Source organism: Astyanax mexicanus, chromosome 19, assembly GCF_023375975.1.
Source record: "Astyanax mexicanus isolate ESR-SI-001 chromosome 19, AstMex3_surface, whole genome shotgun sequence".
In the NCBI taxonomy this organism is placed as follows: domain Eukaryota; kingdom Metazoa; phylum Chordata; class Actinopteri; order Characiformes; family Acestrorhamphidae; genus Astyanax; species Astyanax mexicanus.
Genome location: NC_064426.1, coordinates 10,526,309 through 10,547,221, shown reverse-complemented (window position 1 = coordinate 10,547,221; position 20,913 = coordinate 10,526,309). Strand labels below are relative to the sequence as shown.

Sequence of the window (20,913 nt, the reverse complement as noted above, 5' to 3'; positions counted from 1 at the left end):
ATATAAAATCTTAAGGGAAGTTTTAAGTTTAACTGTCTTAAAACTGAATTTTCTCTTGCAGAAGTATTTTAGAGCATAGAAAAACTGCATTAAACATCATGAAACTGTGGCTGTGGTTCTGGAGAATCATCTTATCAGAACCACACTATTCGTCAAAAGATGCAGAGTTTGAAGCTCCCACACAGAAAAGAACTTCTGAGAAAGAAAAAGCAATAAAGCTAAACATATATACAGTGTGCGTGCACATATATACAAACTAATGAGAATGTTCTGTAAAAGTCATACTGCATGTAAACTAGTGTGGATTTCTGCAGTTCTACAGACCTTTAGATTTTTAAAAAACGGGAAAAAAGCAAACCTTGATAAAAAAAAAATAGTGTTGGAAAACAATAGAGTTGAGCTTTTTTTTTTTTTTACACCTGCCATACTGAAACAAAAAAAACAAGTGAGTTGCTATTTAACAGATCTTTCTTTGTTTGGTTAGATGGAACTTTTGTCAGCTTTAAACCTGATAGTATGAAGAATTGGCCCAAGCTCAGATGATGTTTGGCAGCACTGGAACTGGGCCAAATGCAGAGTTTGCTAGTATTGACCCACGCCCTTGACTGGACAGAGAAGAAGACAAGGGGTTGGGGGGGCAAACTCAGAGTGTTTGGGGTGGACCACAACCCCCCCCCCCCACCACCCCAACACAAAGAGAAACATGAAGAGAAAGGGAGAAATGAGGAGGAAGATGGGGAGGAGGTGGGTGTAAGGTTGTTCAACATGCAGGTAGAGAGGAAGTGACGGTTTATATAGGGAGGAGAGTGGGAGGAGTGAGGGCGTGGATCAATCTCCCAAAACCAGAAACTGTAAAAAAAAAAGATGCACGCCGCGTCACCGTTCCCATTCATTTAATAAAAATGAAGCCAAAAACTTCCCCCATGTTGGCGATCCTGAAACCCGAGTCTGCGCAGTAGAGACCAGAGGAGGAAGAAAGACTGTGGAGCGACTGCCTGCTCATTTAAATAACCCCGCCCCTGAGGGCTGCCTCGTGGTCACAGGCTGCAGAGCGGAGCGGAGCTGACGGTCTGTTATTGGTCCCGCCCATAACCAGCCCTTTTACAATAACCACAGCTTTTTTGAACAGAGCTGAATAACGCTTTAAAAAACGAATTCTGTGGGATATAAAATTTTAACAATATAAGCAGAGGTTACACTAGCTGTTGTATTTAAATAATGGAAGTAGAATTGCAGTATATTAGACAAAAAGGTGATTGAAAGTTGTCTGTTTTGCCATTGAAACCTATGAGGATGGGTGGGGTTACACAGCTTTCTGAAACCGAACAGCAGGGGGCGCCCGACCTGTGGTGGCTTCACTTTTGAGAGACGATGCTCTGTCCAGCTATATGCAGTCTATGCCCAAAACTAAGTTATATACATAAATCTAACTATATGTAGGAACTGGCGCGGGTTCTTTGGCATATTATACTCTGCAACCGAGGTGTTGGCACATGCGGCACTCAGCCTACATATGAGCAGAGCATTTGGGCAAGAACCAGACCTTGGAGAGAGCCAGAAGGTAACACAGACACGAGAGCACCCTGAAACTATGGCATCCATCTGCTCTACCATCCATAAACCTGGGTGATCGTGTTCATGGGGTGAGATCACAACCTTACAGTGACCATACAGTAACGAGGCCACATCTCTTATTTCCACCATGTCTGCCCCACCAAGCCCTTCCTGAAATTAATAAGGGCATTATAATAGCCTCCTGCTCTGAACCTTAGGTGAAGTAGATGTGTGTTGGAGCAGAAAAAACACATGCAGAAAACATGTAGAAAAAGGCAAACTCCCACTACAGGACTGAGAACCAGACTCAGATACTGAAATTGGAGCAGGATAGCAGTTTCCTGTAAAACAGGGTTAATGATTATTCTCTGGCATATCTACATGCAGTTTGGTGCCACCTACTGCTTCTTCTGATGTAAATTCCCAAGTTTCCTCAAGGTCAATATGCACTTACCAAGCGTTTCATGCTTGTTTCTACACCCATTATCCATTTTGTCAGCTCCACTTTGTAGTTCTGTAATTACAGACTGGAGTCCTGTATCTGTTTCTCTGCATACTTTATTATTACCATCACAGAGCTGGTATTATTTGGGTGGTGAGTCATTATTCTCAGCACTGCAGTGACACTGATTGATGTGGTGTTGGTGTGTGTTGCGCTGGTATGAGTGGATCACACAGCCCTGTTGGTGTGAAAAAATCAACTAGATGTCACTAAGAACACATTTCCATCTACTCTGGACAGATGAAACTTGTTTGGAAGGAACACATAATGCTATGTGTGGAGAAAAAAGGCACACTATCATCAAATACTGATCCCAACTGTGAAATATGGTGGAGGGAGCATCATGGTTTGAGGATGGATGGATTGCCATCATCAACAGAAAAGTGAATTCTAAAATGTTAACAAAAACATTTTGCAGGAAAACCTAAGACCATCTGTCCGCCAACTGAAGCTCAACAGAGGAGAGATGATGCAACAGAACAACGACCCAAAACATACAAGTAAATCAACGACCGAACCGCTTCAACAGAAGAAAATACGCCTTCTGGAGAGTCCTGAGCTCCTGAACACAATTTAGATGCTGTGGCATCATGACTTCAAGAGAGTGATTCACACCAGGTATCCCAGGAATATTATAGCTGACCTGAAACATTTTAGTGAAGAGAAAGAGAAAGACTGTTCTGCAGGTCTGATCTGCAACTACAGGAAACGGTTTGTAGAGGTTATTGCTGCCAAAGAGGATCAACCAGTTATTAAATTATTTTTTCACCCCACACTGTGAATGTTAACATGTTGTGTTCAATAAAACCATGCAAACATATACATTTTTTTTGTGTGGTATTAGTTTAGGCATTTATGCAGAAATCCAAGTAATCCCAAAGGGTTCACATACTTTTTCCTTCAACTGCATGTTGTTCCATTATGTTATTTTAGTACACACAGCACAGCTTGTCTTTTTCAAACTTAAGTTCAAACCAAAGCTCTAAACCTTTGTACATCACTGAATGTCTGCTTAAGCCTCAACACATAACCTTAAATCTGCAAACACTGTCTTACTGTAAATAACCTGTGTAAAACCTGTTCTGTCATTCTGCCTCTAAACTACACAAATCTTTAACTTCTTTAATCAGGCAGTCCCATTAATAGACACCTTACATTTCCTAAATTTCCTTCAGGATAAATAAAGTGTCTGTCTGTCTGTCGGTCTATCTATCTAACTTTATACAGTATCTATCTATCTATCTATCTATCTATCTATCTATCTATCTATCTATCTATCTATCTATCTATCTATCTATCTATCTATCTATCTATCTATCTATCTATCTAACTTTATACAGTATCTATCTATCTATCTATCTATCTATCTATCTATCTATCTATCTATCTATCTATCTATCTATCTATCTAACTTTATACAGTATCTATCTATCTATCTATCTATCTATCTATCTATCTATCTATCTATCTATCTATCTATCTATCTATCTATCTAACTTTATACAGTATCTATCTATCTATCTAACTTTATACAGTATCTATCTATCTATCTATCTATCTATCTATCTATCTATCTATCTATCTATCTATCTATCTATCTATCTATCTATCTATCTATCTATCTATCTATCTATCTATCTATCTAACTTTATACAGTATCTATCTATCTATCTATCTATCTATCTATCTATCTATCTATCTATCTATCTATCTATCTATCTATCTATCTATCTATCTATCTATCTAACTAACTAACTAACTAACTAACTATATGTACTATCTATCTATCTCAGACCAAACCAAGTCTCCCTGAAGCTGCGGGAGTCTCCCGCATTTCGGCAGTGGCTCCCTGATGCCCGCGAGTCACATATAATCTCCCGGAATTCAGAACGAGGGCCCCAAACGCGAACTGCACGCAAACGCGCACACAGGCCACAGACTTTTATTCTCTAATCGCGTGTGGGAAGGAGAGAGAGAGAAAACAGAGAGGGTTCTGATTGGCCTGTTCTCTGCAAAGAGGCTGTGAGACAGCCAATCAGTTTTTAGTGTGGGCGGGCAGTGTTTTTCCCCCCTCCCGGACGGGATTTGTTCAGAGAGTGAGAGAAAGCAGATCATGGCGGAGGCAATATTAATAATTATTGTAATATGATATGAAATGTTTTTGATTTTGTGCAATTTCTTGTGATATTGTTACAATCAATTTTTGTCAAATAAAAAAAAAAGCGTAGGCAGGAAAGCAGAGGCAGGGCCTTCCAAAAAGAAAAAAGATAAAACTCATTTTATTTCAACTCTGAATACTCTAAATTTTATAAAAAATAAAAAAAAAAACTTAAAATTAATTAATGTAAAATTAAAGTTTCGTTATCATTTGGTGAGTTGAAATCAACTTTTGCAACTTGGGATGTCTGATAGATCTATCTATCTATCTATCTATCTATCTATCTATCTATCTATCTATCTATCTATCTATCTATCTATCTATCTATCTAACTTTGTACAGTATCTATCTATCTATCTATCTATCTATCTATCTATCTATCTATCTATCTAACTTTGTACAGTATCTATCATTAAAAACATATCTTTAGAATTTAGCTTCTGTTCTGATCTTAAATGATAATTTTTCCTATGACTATTATTATTACCTGTTACTGTTTATATTTATTTTTGGCATCACAGGAAGAATCAGGTGTTTTTTATATACAGTATATTGACAGAAGAATTGGGACACTCAAGTGAAATTACTGTTCAGGAAAGACTCTATACTAGATTGTAGGGCATTGCTGTGATGATTTGATTGCATTTAGCAGCAAAAGCCTTGGTAACGACAGGAAGTTGGATTATTACCACTCCACCTCATCATCCCCAACTCCCCTACTCATCTCAGTAAGTACTGGATGGAGCACCATCATTCCAGAGAATGAGCAGGGGAGGAAAGCGCAGCATGCTTTGTGTCTCAGGGATTCTTGTTTCAGATATAAATAACTCTTGGTCCTGCGCCACATGATGCATGTAATGTGTACAACATTAGTTTACAGAGTTTTAAGAGTCAGTTACAACTACATTATTAGCAGTAACAGTATTTAGTAAAAGTACATTATGTCTTTTGTTTATAATTTTATTTCTATTTTTTCCCATTTTCTCCTCTAATTACACAGCCAATTACCCAACCCATTCATTAGGACTCCCCATAGTAATCAATAGTGATGCCCCAACACACCAGGAGGGTGAAGACTAACACATGCTTCCTCCGATACATGTGAAGTCATACACCGCTTCTTTTCAAGCTGCTGCTGATGCAGCACAGTGCTAACGCTCGGAGGAAAGCACAGCGGCTCGGTTCCGATACATCAGCTCACAGACGCCCTGTGCTGTGGACATCACCCTAGAAGTGATGTGGGGAGGGAGCGCCATCTACCCACCCGGAGGGAGTAGGGAGCCAATTGTGCTCCTTCATAGCACCGACAGCTTGAGCTGGGGTTTGAACCTGGGAACTCCTGCTCATAGTGGCAGCGCTTTAGACCGCTGGACCACTCGGTGCTCCCCTAAAAGTACATTAATAACTGTAAATGTACACTTGTGTACAAATGTAAGCTTAATGCTTAATGAAAAATTTAACTTTGTGATGAAAATACTTGGAAAATGAATAATATCAGACAATGCAAAACGTTGTTAAAATTCATAAAAGATAAACTAGACTTTAAAAAGAATGATAAGAAGGTTGTCTGCTCTCGCCTGCTGACAGAATGAAGCTGTACTGACTGAGCAGAGCAGCAGTGGCAGAGCGTCACTTTCTGAAGCATTAGCGTGGAGCTGCAGATAAACTGTGGTTATTTTGTGTGGCTCTGCTGCTTCAAACTCTGATGAAGAGGAAGCCTGGCTGCACTTGCTCTCCACATCTGTCAGCTATAGAAGCATCTCAAAACAGAAAACCAGCAGGAACCTAGGGAACATTATTTCAAACAAGGCTTTTTTAGTAGGACTGTCCTTTGGGGAGTTCTTCTCAACAGCCTGATGGTCAGACATATGGAGAAGGCCAACATGGCTTTGTGGTGATGCGTGCAAACTGCATATAATGACAATGAGGGTTGACAATTTGTATTTCTACTCTATAAAATCATGCTGTGTGGTGTCCTGTCGTTCGTAATCTGACGACTCTTGGCCTCCCTTAAAGGGAAGCCTTGGGCTAGCTTACAATAGACTCTTTAAAAGTTATCTAGTCATGCATCACTACAAAGGTTCTAAGTTCAAAAGAAAAAAGGTAAAAACAGACGAGTGCCTTGAGTTAAAAAAAGGAGAAGACGGAGTTCTTCAAAGTTCTAAGATGCTCTTTTATTGTCTTGAAAAATCAGCCAAGTTCAGCCAGAAGGATCCAATCTTCTGATGAGACAAAGAGTTACATGCTCTTTTATACAGTATTTGGGCAAACCAAAGGTGGGGGCTTTAGGCTCCACCTTTTACCGTTATATAACCATATATCGGTTGAACATAATTGTTCCCAAACATGATCACCTTTAGGGAGGTTTTTTCCGGTCAAGGTTATGGGCATTATGCCATTAGTCCCATAATTGGATTTAATTGTGACCAAATCAACATGGTATAGTTTTTTTAAAAATGTTGACCTTCACTTTGTGTGCTGTTCCCATGGAGTGGGAGTCTATGTGGCCATCTGGTCTGTCTAATGAATTTAGAGATATGCTGGCCTCTATTTAATGAGTTTAGAGATATGCTCCTCAGTCATCATATAGCATGTTCCGGGGAGCGAGCCAATTATGTCCTGTTATCTTATAACAGCTGTCTCTCAGATATATTAGGTACAGGCCTAAACCTGTTACGGGAGAGAGCAAACAGAGGATGAGCGAACTTAATGAACTTGCTCATATGAGGCCAGTGTGCTTCAGTATATGAAATGTACACATATGCTTCTTCAATATCCTAAATTAGGCCCCACATTCCCCCCTTCCGTGGGATTTAGTCCCACGGAACAACGATGGGATAATTTGGTATTTTAGGCTGTCTTTCAGAGCATAAAGACTTTAGTAGAGTTTTAATTATTTTATTGTAAGTGAGTTACGTGCTCGTAAATATTTTGAGTCCCAAGTCCATTTTTAAACCACATTGATTTGGCACATTCTTATGTATATGGGTGAGTAAACATGACAGAATAGTAAGAAATACATGGTTATATATTCAGCTACATGACACCAAAACAAATGAATAAAGGTGGTGTAATTACTACAAAAGGTATGAAAATGCACACTTTCAAATGGATTACATAATGGATAACATGATTGGATTACATATGATAGATATGTCGAATACATGGTTAAGTTCCATATTAATATATTGTCCACAAGGAGGGTCAAACAGGTCCGAATTACGCATCTCAAGTATTGAAATGCTTTTGTCAAAAGTGACATAAGTATCTGATTAAACAACCCCACATTCCCCTTGTCTCCTCGCTGGTAACTGGCGAATAATTGAGCATAGAAAGGCACGTCAACCATGGCACCTGGCAAAGCAACCCGACAAGGCCCCACATGCAGTCGCATACCTCAAAATCCAAGGGTTAAGGCATACCACCCCAGCACAAAGGCAAGGATGGCAAACCCCCCTAGAGCCAAGGCGCTATACCGATGGGGAAATACCAGTCTGTTTGGTCGCTGCCTGGAAAAGCTACCTGATAGGTCCCCTATGGGAATGTGTAGCGTTACCAAGACAATGCACAGTCAAGGGGCTCCGCCTCTTCAGAGGAATTTGGGAACACGAGCAGTAGGTAAGAAGGATCCAAGTAAGCATGTCCCCCCTTAGGCACAATATACATATGTAACTGTAAAGCATTTCACCAGATAGTGAAAGGCACACTTGTAGAGGAATAAACACAACCAAGTATTATGGAACCTTGGGACAGGTGAGAAACAAGGGTGTAGGATTAAATAGTCCATTTACATGGAGAAAAAATCAAAGGCAAAGGGATAAAAACACAAAACCAAATGGTAGTTGAAGATGTCTTCTGCCTTTTGTGACTTTGCGCCACGTGGAAAGGCACGGTGTAGGTCAAGGGAGAGGTTACTAGCACTTCACCTTGACCCGGAGGGCGCAGTTGCATTATTTGTCCGGGGACATGCCCTGGCCCATTTGACAAATAACTTCAAGTCCCGCTGATGAGTCAACAGACGCATGGAAAACAGCATATTGTCCAGAGATAGATGAAACAGTTCGTTCAATCAACAATCTCAAACAAGGTACAACACAACATGCCACAAACATCAAAATCAAGATGACATATAAAAGCATCATAGCCAATCTCATTAAAAGAGCTTTCCATTGACCAGAAAATAGCCAGTTAAACCAGGAGTCTTGTGCAGCTTGAGTGTTTCTAACATGTTCATCACGCAGGTTTCTAAGTTTGGACATTACTTTAGTAAAATTACCATCAGAACCAGTATGTAAGGGAATATAGGAACAACATTCGTCACCAATCAGAACACAGACACCATCATCAGGTGCTCTCATTTGGTCAATAGCGAATCTGTTTTGAAGGGTCATTTTAGAAGTTGCATCCAACTGCTCACCAAGAGCCTCTAAAGCAGTAATGGTGTGGTTAAGAAATCTCTGTTGGTTGTACCAAATGTAATTAATCCAGTGGCCATTTCTATAGGCTTGCAGTCCAGCAAACAGTATACCTGTGGCTCCAATGCTACCATCACTCATAACCAAGTGTTCTTTGGGAATTTTTACAGGGATGCCTAGGTAATTGAGCTCAGGAACATTCTGTACATCTGAAATGTCAGAATAAAGATCACGTTTGTGTCTGGGTAAAGCATCATCAAAGGTCATAACTGAAACAGAACCGGTTAAAGTGACAGGTGCACAGCAGCCAGTCCACGAGTTAGTAAGGGACTGGAGCAGTTTAGTGTCTGAGTGACATATCCAGAAAAGATCAGCTAGGGGGAGGGTACCGTTAGCTAAGTTAACCCTAAGATATCTATATCCCGTGAGTATATCAGTACCAGTGGGACTAAGTCTAATGCGACACCTGTTGTCAAGTTCAGGAAGGTTGTGTCGTGCACTGGCCCTACAAAAACAAAATGGGTACTGAGCTCCAGTATCACGTATAACTGGAGGTGGTGGGACAATTGGACCATCAACATCAGTACATCTTGGATCAACAGCGGAGTGTTGGTTGGGAATGGTCAATGAAGACATCAAGCATTGCAGAGGAGAGGGAACAGTTGTGTTAGTGACAATATCTAAACCATCTATTGGGGTGATAGTTGGGACACTGTTACCATTGTGACAAGCAAAGCAGTCAGTTGAAGCAACTGATTGGGCTGTGTAGGTCAAATATTGATAGAACATGTTCTGATCAGCATATTGGGAAATCACAACACCAGGGTCATTATCTGTATCAGGTAAGTCATTAGGGTCTAAGGAATCAAATGTAAACAATCTCTGTGCCTCCCAGGAATGGACCACAGCTCGTGGCATCCTGTTCAGGCGGGCTTGTTCGTAGCAGATTAGAGGCTCGCAGAAGGCATTTAAAGTATATTGAGCCTGATGTGAGCAGTTAGAGCCAATTGGATAAGCCTTCAGGGAAAATTTACCTTTGGTGTCAATTAGGAATGCTACTGAGGTCATAGACCGATATTCAACTTGAAAGTAGGTGTATCTGTTGTGCATGGAGGGAGTAGTAGTCAGGAAGTATGACATTAATAAAGCTAAGCTGCAATGCAAAGGCTTAGATGGGCGTCTCCTAAGGCGCGCAGAATTGAAACAGTTAGCAGGTTGGTCACAGATATTGGCAGGTGATGCCAAACAGCGTTTTTTAATTGTTTTGTAGTCGGATTGGCGATATTGTGTCCATTCGAAGTAAATGTTCGCGTAAGCAAAGGATGGGGACAGGTTGGAAGTGGACATACAAACTGTTGGGTCGACATAGGGACAGTATCGTTCACACGTGCGATTGCCCAATTCAGACCAAGTCTGATGGACAATGGAACGTCTGTATTTGTTGGGGTCAAGTGAGCGTTTAAAGATATGTCGAGTAGAATCGTCAACCTTTTGGATGGGAATTGTGGTTTGGTAAGTGTTACATAGCATAGCTATGAGTAGAGCACCTAATGCAGAAGTGATGAAGGCTGCCATTATTACTGTCAACCCAAGTAAAAAGTGGTCTTTGTGGGACCTCCAAAGGTCAAGACTCTTAGTCTGGATTTGTGTGAGTAGCATAGTTAGGACGCAATCCAATGACAACAGTACTCTAGTAGTGAGGACTTGCTTGTGGCGAATGAACGAAAGTATTGTCTGCGACTTAAAGACGTGCTATCACCTTGAGTGGCAAAATACCAGACAATGGCGGTAGTAAAGTTTGGTCTAATTATTTCAGCAACTAAAAGGTGTTCAGGGTTAATCAATAGGGTTGATTCCAGAAAAGGGATAAAATTAGTGTATGTTTCCAAACCAGTATCTACTATACCATTTGGTCCGGAATGGTTAGAGGATTGTGCTATGAATGTGTGTGCTATAGAGATGTCAGCTTTGATCAAATATAAAGGCAGGTCTTTGAAAAAGGAAAAGACAGGTAATGGATAGGGGAGAGTCGGAATATGAAAAGCTTGACAGGGGTTCATCAGGTGGAATTCGGTTAAAAGCATACACAAATCACACAATGAAGGTAATGTACACAACAAAAATACGAAAGGAAACAAGAAAAAGGTCCAAGTACTTAATCAGTACTGTCCAGTAGTATTTGGTTCAATGGAACAGTTAGCACAAAGTTCAAATTCCGTGAAAGGCGTATGTGCAGATTGTTCCGTGAAAAGAATAGCAAAAACAATGATGCAAGAGATGATGATGAAGATAAGGGTGGTACCTTTTAGTCCGCACAGACCAGGATGCCTAAAAGGATGCCATGGAGGCATTTCTTCCTCGAATGATGTCAATTGCAGTGTGTCTGATGTTTAAGGTCGGCAGTGATGTAGCTTTTAATCGGATTCTGAGCCCGGGTCAGGAGGAGTTAGACGTGCACGTTGTCTAGTCAGGATCTGGTATCCACTTGGTCCTGCCCTAGGTGAGACAGGAGCAGGGTCACCTTGTGCTTGTTCAGCAGGTTGTTCATCAGTTTGCTGTGGTGGTCGGTAAAATGGAGGGGCTCTTGAGCAATGGTTCAGATGGAACCAAACAGTCTTTCCCTCCACTTTTACAGCAGTGGGTGTGGCCAAAACTACCTTATAAGGGCCCTCCCGTCTGGGTTGATCCCACTGCCTTTTGCCTCTGACATATACATAATCTCCAGGGAGCAGTTCAGTCAGCGAGCTGTCAATCTCAGCAGATCTGTTAACACTAGCTCCTTTCGCTTGGGCAAATAAGTCTCTGTGAATTTTGGTAAGGCATGTGACATAATCATGAAGTTCAGCTTGGAGCTGTTCAAGACTAGGGCCTTGATATGGTGCTCTAAGGTACGTAACTGGCATTGGTCTGCCTGTCATCATCTCATGTGGTGTTAGGTTGGTCACTCTATTTGTGGTCATTCTCATGCTCATCAAAGCTAGCGGTAAGGCATCTAGCCAATTGATTTTTCCTTCACTGTGCGCAATGATCTTGGCAATTTTTGCCTTTAAGACTCCATTCTGCCTTTCAACAATGCCTTGGCTCTGTGGTCTGTAGACACAGCCAAGCCTACGTTTAATGCCAAGTGATCTGGCTATGGCTGCGATAACTTTGTTGGCAAAATGCGAACCGTTATCTGAACTAATCGTATCTGGTACTCCGAATCTAGGAATCACCTCTCGAATCAGGAATCTAGCAGCTGCAGTGGCTGTTTCTTTTTGAGTTGCTTGAGCTTCAGTCCATCTACTGAATCTGTCGGTGACTACTATAATGTAGCGGAATGCTCTAACGGGTTTTCCCATATCTAGGTAATCCATTACCAAGTGTCTGAAGGGGCCATCAGGAACAGGGATGTGTCCTAATGGAGCAGTCAAAGATTTCCTGAAATTGTACTGTATACAGACAGCACAATGGTTAAGGAATTGGTCTACAGTGAGAACCAAATATGGGGTCCACCACTCAGCCTTAATTTGTTTAATGATTTCTTTCCGGTGGACATGAGATATGCCATGTGCATCAGCAATCAGGATATTTAATAAGGATATGGGAGCTACTGGCAGGCCATTTGGGCCGTACCAGACACCATTTTCTGGTTTAGCTCTTCTTTTAATCCAAACATTTCTCTCATAGATACTTGCATTCTCTTGGCACTCACTTAAGCTAGTTAAGTCTGGTGTAAGCTCAGTTAGTTGTTCCTCAGCCAATTGGAGTCTGTCTGGGGATTGGGCAGGGCACTGCAATGTTATGGTAGCAGCATCCTTAGCCTCCTGGTCAGCCATATTGTTGCCCTGGGTAATCAGAGAATCGTCATGTCTATGAGCAGCACATTTAACAATGGCAAGTCTGTCAGGAAGCAAGATAGCTTCTAAGAGGTCTGAAATGGCCTGTCCGTGTGCAATTTCGGTACCGTCAGCTCGTACGAACCCGCGCTGGGCCCAGATAGATCCGTACACTTGCGCCACCCCGTGGGCGTACGCCGAATCAGTCATCACAGTCGCTTGTTTACCTTTAGCTAATTGACAGGCAGTTGTCAAAGCTTTGAGCTCTGCCAATTGGGCTGAGCATGGTTGTGGTACACTAGCTTTAAAAAGAGTCACAAATTGATTAGTGGTCTGATCGTAATTTACTACGGCAAAACCAGCTAGGTTGCCATCTGGTCCCCTAAAGCAGGAACCATCAACAAAAAGAATCAAGTCATTGTACGTCAAGGGCTCACTTGCTAAGTCACGCCTAGGTTTCAAGAAGTCTGAAGTGTGTTGTTCGCAGTCATGTGGAGTTCCCTCCGTCGGGAGTGGTATCTTGTCAGCTGGATTAATTTTGTTGCATCGTTTAATGGTTAGTTCAGGTGCAGACAGGATAACGTCGTAGCCTGTGCGTCTGGCATTTGTCAGCACGAAGGAGTTAGATGTTAACAAAGTATGTAGGCAATGGTTGGTATACATGGTAACTGGGTATCCCATGGTAATTGTAGTAGCCTTTTCAAAGGCATATGCTGCTGCTGCCAAACCTTGATAGCAAGGTGGCATGCCTTGTTCAATTTTGTCAAGCTGTGTACTAAAGTAGGCTATGGTGTTCGCTTGAGTGTAGCCCTGTATGGGGTTTGACAGTTGTCTTAAGACAGCATTAACGAACCCCTTCTTTACAGACACAAAAAGTTCAAAAGGTTTTGAGTAATCTGGGTTGGCCAATGCAGGAGCACTGCACAGATCACGCTTGATCTGCATAAAAACTTGTTCAGCTTCCTCATCCCAAACCAAGATTCCTTTAAGGTTTCTCTGTCCGGCTGCTTTTACCAATCTCCTGAGGGGGGCGGCTTTAAGTGCAAAGTCACAAATCCATTGGCGACTGTACCCAGCCATTCCTAAAAATGTGAGCATTTGGCCTACAGTAATTGGTTTAGGAGCAGATTGGATGGTTTTAATGTGTGCTGGCATAATTGTGCGCTTGTTTCCTTTTAAGCGTCTGCCAAGGTAGTCTACTTCCTCAGCACAAAATTGCAATTTGGCCTTGCTAACCTTATGGCCTTTCTCTGCCAATTTGGTTAAGACTGTTATTGTATCTTGCTCACATTCCTGTTTAGTTTTGGAAGCAATTAGCAGATCGTCAAAATACATAATCAATGTACTGTTGATTTCAATGTCACCTAGGTCTTGTGCTACTGTTTTGTTAAATATGCTGGGGCTTTCACTAAAGCCTTGTGGCATGCGGGTGTAAGTGTATTGTTTGCCTCCATATGTAAATGCGAACAAAAATCTGGATTGCTCATCGAGTGGAATGCTGAAAAATGCAGAGCAGAGGTCAATAACACTATAAAACGTAGCATCAAAAGGGATATTTGAGAGTAGGGTGTGTGGGTCAGGCACTACAGGAGTTTCGCCTTCCACAACAGCATTTACAGCTCTCAAGTCATGTACTAAGCGCCATTTATCAGAGTTGGGTTTTTTCACAGGGTAAATTGGAGTATTGCATCGACTGGTTGTTTGTACTAGGACTCCTGCCTGTAACAAGCCCTCAATCGTTGGCTTAATACCCTCAAACGCAGCCTTACTCAGTGGGTATTGTCTTTGGTAAGGTAATCTGGCGTTTGGCTTAAGAGTCACTTGGACTGGCTCTACAGATCTAATAAAGCCTACATCAGTGTGGTGTTGGGTCCACAATTGCTCAGGTACCGCCTTTAACAGTTCTTCCTGTTCCTGGGTTAGTTTAGCTTGAATATATGGTGCTAATCTATCCACAGCAACCTTTTCAGCTATTGTTCTATTAACAGATTTGGTGGTTATTTTATAGTATGTTCGATCAGCCGATTCGAAGACATACTGATCATCTGTTTCAATCCATGTCATCTTTTTGCTAGCCAACACCATCGGACCTAAGTCCATTGGTTGATTGTATTTAGCAACCATAAGAGACACATGTGGTACAGAATTCTCAACCTTGTACCATTGTAACAAGTTATCATCCAGAATAGCTTCTACAGCGACTCCTTGGGGACCTATGATCATATCTCCTGTTCTTAATGTGATTGATTTGCCCTGTAGGCACTGTTTCCAACATGCATCATATTCAGTCTGTGAGTTATCATGATCGTACAAAAGAGTACAGTGCAGATCATCTGACACCTTTTTCATGTCAGGTCTATGGCTCTCGATCCAAGGCTCCCACTTGTGGTAGAGCCTGTCAAGTAGGCTATCTACTAGCCTTAGCCAATAAACTGTTGGCAAGTCTTTAATTGGTCTTCCCTCTTTTGCTTTTATGTACATCTGGTATACTGGGGTTGGGAAGTCTATACACAATCCAGTGGGTGAACATCTGATATCTGCCCTCAATTTACATAGTATATCTCTACCTAGGAGATTAGCTGGGCATGCTTCTGAATATAATAGGGGAGCTACCACAGTTTGCTCATTTATGGTTAGGTGTACAGGTTCTGTAAATCTTAATGTTTGCGTTTTCCCTGAAAAGCCTTGTGCCCTTAGTTGATGAGAGGACAGGGGAAGATTTACTCCTTCTGGACCAATTACGGAGTGGGTGGCTCCTGTATCAATTAAGAACAATATGTTTTTCTCACCATTAATTTTAACCTGTACTTTTGGGTCACTACTAGACGAATTTGATACTGCCAATTGAATATTCTCCCCCTCAAGGCTTTTCGGGCATCTTCAGAACCATCCAGCATTCGGACAGTTTCTTGAGTAGTGGCCAGGTTGGTGACATGTGTAACAAACAGGAGAAGCTCCAGCTTGTCGATAGCCTTGGCCTTGCTGGTAGTTTTGACCTTGTTGGTATCCTTGACCCTGTTGGAATTTTTGGCCTGAAATGTCAAATGTGTCTAATTGATCCAGGGTCTGCGCATTAGGCATGCCGAATGGGTTGTTATTAGGTCTTGGCATCCCACGGCCTCTACCTCTTCCTCTTCCTCTGAGTCCTCCCCTGTTGCCCAATCCTGTGTTAACATAAACATTAACAGGTGGCACAGGTTGTTGGAGTTGGTTGAGATTGGGGTTGGTAGTCTGGACAGCGCTGGGCTGCATGCTTTGGTTTTGTAGCATTGCATTGATTGGCATCATTGGTGTTGTAGGTGCAGGAAACGTCTGAGTTGCAGGAACAACTTGTTGTGGCTGCATCACCTGTGGATTTTGCATTGGTTGTTGTACAGGTGCTTGTGTGGTCAGTACAGGCAAAATCTGATCAGTCGCATTTGGTGCTTTGGGTTTATCAGAGGCCACCACTGCCATGAGGTCAGCTAGTTTCTTATCTTTCTTCTTCAACTCTGTCAGCTGTGCTCTTTGTAGCTGCAAAGCTATTTTCTCCAACTCTTCTTTACTCTGAGCCTTCTTTTTCTTGTATCGCTCCGCATGATGGACGATGTGATCTTTAAACATGTTCCAATCCATATTATTTAGACCCACGACCTCATCAAGTGCATCTTGCACTTCCTTGGGCAAGCTTTTTCTCAGCATCATCTTGAACAGACACTGGTTGGAAGAGTTCCAAGCAGTACCCGTTTCTTCTAGCCATTTCTTTTGAAAATTGGTGATGTATTCAATGGCAGGGGTGTCAGGTTTCAGTTCAAGTGAATCCAGTTGACTTGGATCCATATCAGTTGGGAATTCTTCACGAATGGCATCCCAGATTTTGTTTCGGTAGGCGTTGAAAGGTATGTCTTCAAAGCATTGTTTTGTTGCCAGGTTTCTGTACTTGGCCAGTGAAAATATGTCCTCCATTTTGGTTTTTCCAACGGAGTGTGACAGGATAGCCTTTATGTCTCCAATGGCTATAGTATAGCCTGATGTCTTGTCTTCAAAAGCAGTGATCCACTTCTGCCCTCCTGTGGTTATGTTCGGTAGTTGCTCAACCAGGCCTTTCAAGTCCATAAAGGACCAGGGCACATATGAATTACCCAGGCCCTGGGCAATGATGGGGAAGAAATGGGATGACTTGGACGGTCTAAGCTGGTGGGACCTCAGTCTCTGCCTTATACGTTCAGAGCGTCTTGGACCTTGGGTATGTGTTCGGTCAAGAGTCGCTGTCCAGCCAATTAGATCCTCATCCTCTTCAGAGTCCGTGCGAGGGAAATCTGAGTCAGCAAGTTCATCCTGCATTACTGGACTTTGCAGCTCAATAGATCGGCTTCTACGCAGGCCGTGTGCAACGTGTGAGGTGGTTGAGTTCTTTGGGACACCTTTATTAATTAGTTTTTTGAGTTCTTCTTCTATAGCCTTCTCCGTTTTGTTATACGTGTCCTCAAAGTTGTCTCGTCGCTGTCTGGCGCTTGCTTCAGGCTCTATTTCCAATACGCCAGTAACTCTCCGCTGTAGTGGAGCTGTTAGGAATCGCACTTGAGAACATTGTTCTTCAGTATCTGAAGGATGTTCTTCATCAGCTGGGGTGCGTGATCTTGGTTCTTTGGCTCTAACAGAGGGCTCGTGCATGCTGCTTTCATAGTTGCTCTTTGGTGTGGTCTCACCACTCATCTGTTCCTCGTGCATCGAGGGGCCACCTGCAGTGGGTGTGTCTTGAGCGGGGCTTAGTCTTGTCCAGGTTGGTGCTAGCGGTTTGGGTGTGTATTTACTGCAACCTTCTCCAGCTTCTTGTGTGGTCGCAGGTGTGGCAGTTGGTGGGTCACTTGTCTCATCTGATGTTCTCTCAAAGCTCAGGGTTCCTTTTAATTCAATTGAAGCATCTGGCCAGCCCTGTGCCATTGCAGGGTAAATCCCTGTAGTCGGTGTGCGTTCAGAGGCATATGGTGGAGGTCTCTCTGGAATTGGAATGGGACTGGTAGGGCTTGTCGGGGCATTAGTTGGCTTAGGGCCATGGTCCATAAATGCTCTCAGCAAAATCAGCCTGCGCTGCTGTTTAATTCTCTGTCGGCTATTCCATACATAAGATTCTTGCTCTAAGGCATGTATCATGTTGCACAGCTCTGTGTCAAAGGTCCCTGCAAGGGGCCATTGTTTATCAGCTTTAGCTGTCAGTTTATGCCACCTAGCCATACACTGAGTAAGTTCAGCATAAGTGCCAACCCCTTTTTCAATAAGGAGCTGTACTGGGTCTACTTCATTTTTGCAAGTCTTGGTATTTTTACCACCCATGATGAATGAGTTAAGAAGGAGTAAAATATACTCTTATCTGTTTCTGCGTGAAGGGTGTCGCCACGTTAGTCTCTCGTTTTCTCCTCAAGTGGGACTGTGTCCAGTTGATTGAGGCTTTCTAAAAGGAAACTGAGAGAATATATTTATATTTCAAAAATAGATTTCAAGATCAAAATTAGTATATTGCACCCTTGTCTACTTATTGAAGAATCACAACCATGATTGTCTTTGGTTTAGCTCGAGAGTTAATACAGTACTTACATGCTATAGTGTGTGAGTGTGAGTGTGTCTGTGAGTCTATGTATGTGCGTACATGTCCATATATGGGCGGGTCACTATGTGTGTGTATGAGATTACACAAGCGTATGTAAGTGTGTGCATGTTTTACAGCCAGCGCATATACAGCCTGTACACCTTAGGTAAATATTTACTCTAGATATTCCTCTCCTTGCCCTGGTGCTCGCAACGCACTCCATTTCTTAATTAGCTTCATTTCTCTAGCTTCTTCTCGTCTGCGCTGTTTTCGGTGAGACTTAATTCGGGCTCTGTTTACTCTTCTCCGAATTCTACGTGTCTGTGCGATGTCAACTGCAATTGATGGTCCTGGGGCTGTTAAGCCCTGCAGACGCATCTGTAAGTGAGTCATACCCTTGAATCTACTTTGGCCGCTCAATAGGGAGGACAGCCATGATTTGGATGTGAAGACCATGATTTCACCAATCCATATTTCAAACAGTTTCCAATTACTTGGTCGGTACTGTTTGCAGTACCTCATGGTTCTGTCAGCTCTTTCGCTGGCTTCTAAATCAATTGGGAACTTTTGATAAACCACTGTTACTGTGGTTATGGTTATTATCAAATTTCTGTATTGTAATTTAGCATATTGCTTCACCGACTCCAATCTTGTAGTTGGCGGATGCATTCTAGCACTCTTCTATAGGTCTCGGGTTCTAAAAACGTCTGCAGCCGTTTTACGCCCTTAACCACCTCACGACCAACTCTCCTTACAAGGACAACACGAAAGTCCACTCTACGAAAAATGCCACGCCTATGGTGTACGGTTACAGTCACTAAGCAGGAGATTATTACTCTGTTACAAATTCTCAATACTTTTCTGGGTGGGCTCATCACTAAACAACTTCAAATAACACTAGCAACATCTAAACAGGTTATCTACAAAGTCACAGTCATTTTAAACATTTCACTTAAGTTCTAACACAATTTAAGCAGTTATTAAAATAAACCAGAGATCTCAGACAATACCAACACAGATTTTAACAGACAACACAAAACATATACCCCACTAGTCAGAATTGAATAGTTATTCCCTCGTCTCTCTGTCAGTTACAGTGGTGTTCTGCACTAAGCGTTTTTCTCCGAGTGAGAATCAATCTCCGCTGTAAAAACAGTCAGGATAGAGTGTCTCAACTTGCGCTCATGGAACAAAAAGACGGACTTGGTTTTCTTAAGACCCTCTGTTAGACAGACGGGTGTCCAAGTCTTTTCCCATTTATCTCTTACTTTCTTAGGCCTTTTTCCAGCGCACGCTCTCTCTCAGGCGTCGCTTTTATTTATATCTCTTTGGCGTACGCTTCACTCTCTGGCGTCGCTCTTATTTATATCTCTTTTTCCTGTACTTATTCTCTTTTTCTCATGTACTTATTTTGAGTCTAACGTCGTGCTTTCTAGATCGCACCTTATGACGTTTCCCGTCTTTAACGCCCGGGAGATAAAACATATAACAGACAGTAGACAGACATTAACATACAATTCTTTTGTTGTAATGTTCTTGAATTTAGTTTAATTTACTTGACTTTAGTTGAATTAATTGAATTTAGTTGGATTTAGGCGTCTAGACGCTAAAAATGCTCATCAAATATTTTTATTGAATTTTAATCAATTGGTTTCAATTTTATAATGTTATATACACATTCCTAAACATGTATACATCTTTCTTTAAATCACAGCGCTCGTCTGCTTGTTATAAATTATTACAGTTTCTTTTTATAAAGTTTAGATTCTTCTTTTAACTTCTAAAACAATGACATCTTTGTGAGCAAGAAAACACAATATTTCTTTTTCAGTAATTAAATTGAAAAAGGTTTCAATGCTCACCTGTCCTTCAGGATTTGAAGAGGATTGTCTTCTTCACGATGTCACTGCTGCTGGTCTCTAATCGTTACTATGTATGGGCTCTTTTCGAGGCCCCTTTTAGTTGGGCGCCAAATGTCGTTCGTAATCTGACGACTCTTGGCCTCCCTTAAAGGGAAGCCTTGGGCTAGCTTACAATAGACTCTTTAAAAGTTATCTAGTCATGCATCACTACAAAGGTTCTAAGTTCAAAAGAAAAAAGGTAAAAACAGACGAGTGCCTTGAGTTAAAAAAAGGAGAAGACGGAGTTCTTCAAAGTTCTAAGATGCTCTTTTATTGTCTTGAAAAATCAGCCAAGTTCAGCCAGAAGGATCCAATCTTCTGATGAGACAAAGAGTTACATGCTCTTTTATACAGTATTTGGGCAAACCAAAGGTGGGGGCTTTAGGCTCCACCTTTTACCGTTATATAACCATATATCGGTTGAACATAATTGTTCCCAAACATGATCACCTTTAGGGAGGTTTTTTCCGGTCAAGGTTATGGGCATTATGCCATTAGTCCCATAATTGGATTTAATTGTGACCAAATCAACATGGTATAGTTTTTTTAAAAATGTTGACCTTCACTTTGTGTGCTGTTCCCATGGAGTGGGAGTCTATGTGGCCATCTGGTCTGTCTAATGAATTTAGAGATATGCTGGCCTCTATTTAATGAGTTTAGAGATATGCTCCTCAGTCATCATATAGCATGTTCCGGGGAGCGAGCCAATTATGTCCTGTTATCTTATAACAGCTGTCTCTCAGATATATTAGGTACAGGCCTAAACCTGTTACGGGAGAGAGCAAACAGAGGATGAGCGAACTTAATGAACTTGCTCATATGAGGCCAGTGTGCTTCAGTATATGAAATGTACACATATGCTTCTTCAATATCCTAAATTAGGCCCCACAGTCCCCACATAAGCTGTAAATAAGGATAGTAGTTAGAATGCTGGGGTAGCTTGGCTAGCTACTTCATCAACAGTGTTCACAGTGGTAGTTACTTCAGACTGTGTTTACT

At 41.8% G+C, this 20,913-nt stretch overlaps 1 protein-coding gene across 1 annotated transcript; it reads right to left on the bottom strand.

Moving 5' to 3' along the window:
• Positions 1–13,051: 13,051 nt before the first annotated feature.
• Positions 13,052–20,787, bottom strand: LOC125784445 (uncharacterized). Its single transcript, XM_049468081.1, has 2 exons — positions 19,876–20,787; positions 13,052–17,889 (listed from the first exon to the last, which is right to left on the bottom strand). The coding sequence occupies exon 2, from the start codon at positions 17,758–17,760 to the stop codon at positions 15,328–15,330; it is 2,433 nt and encodes an 810-aa protein (XP_049324038.1). The 5' UTR covers positions 17,761–17,889; positions 19,876–20,787; the 3' UTR covers positions 13,052–15,327.
• Positions 20,788–20,913: the final 126 nt, after the last annotated feature.

Excerpts from the sequence above, each read along its gene's own strand:
- LOC125784445 (XM_049468081.1), bottom strand. The coding sequence starts at position 17,760 with ATGGGTGGTAAAAATACCAAGACTTGCAAAAATGAAGTAGACCCAGTA.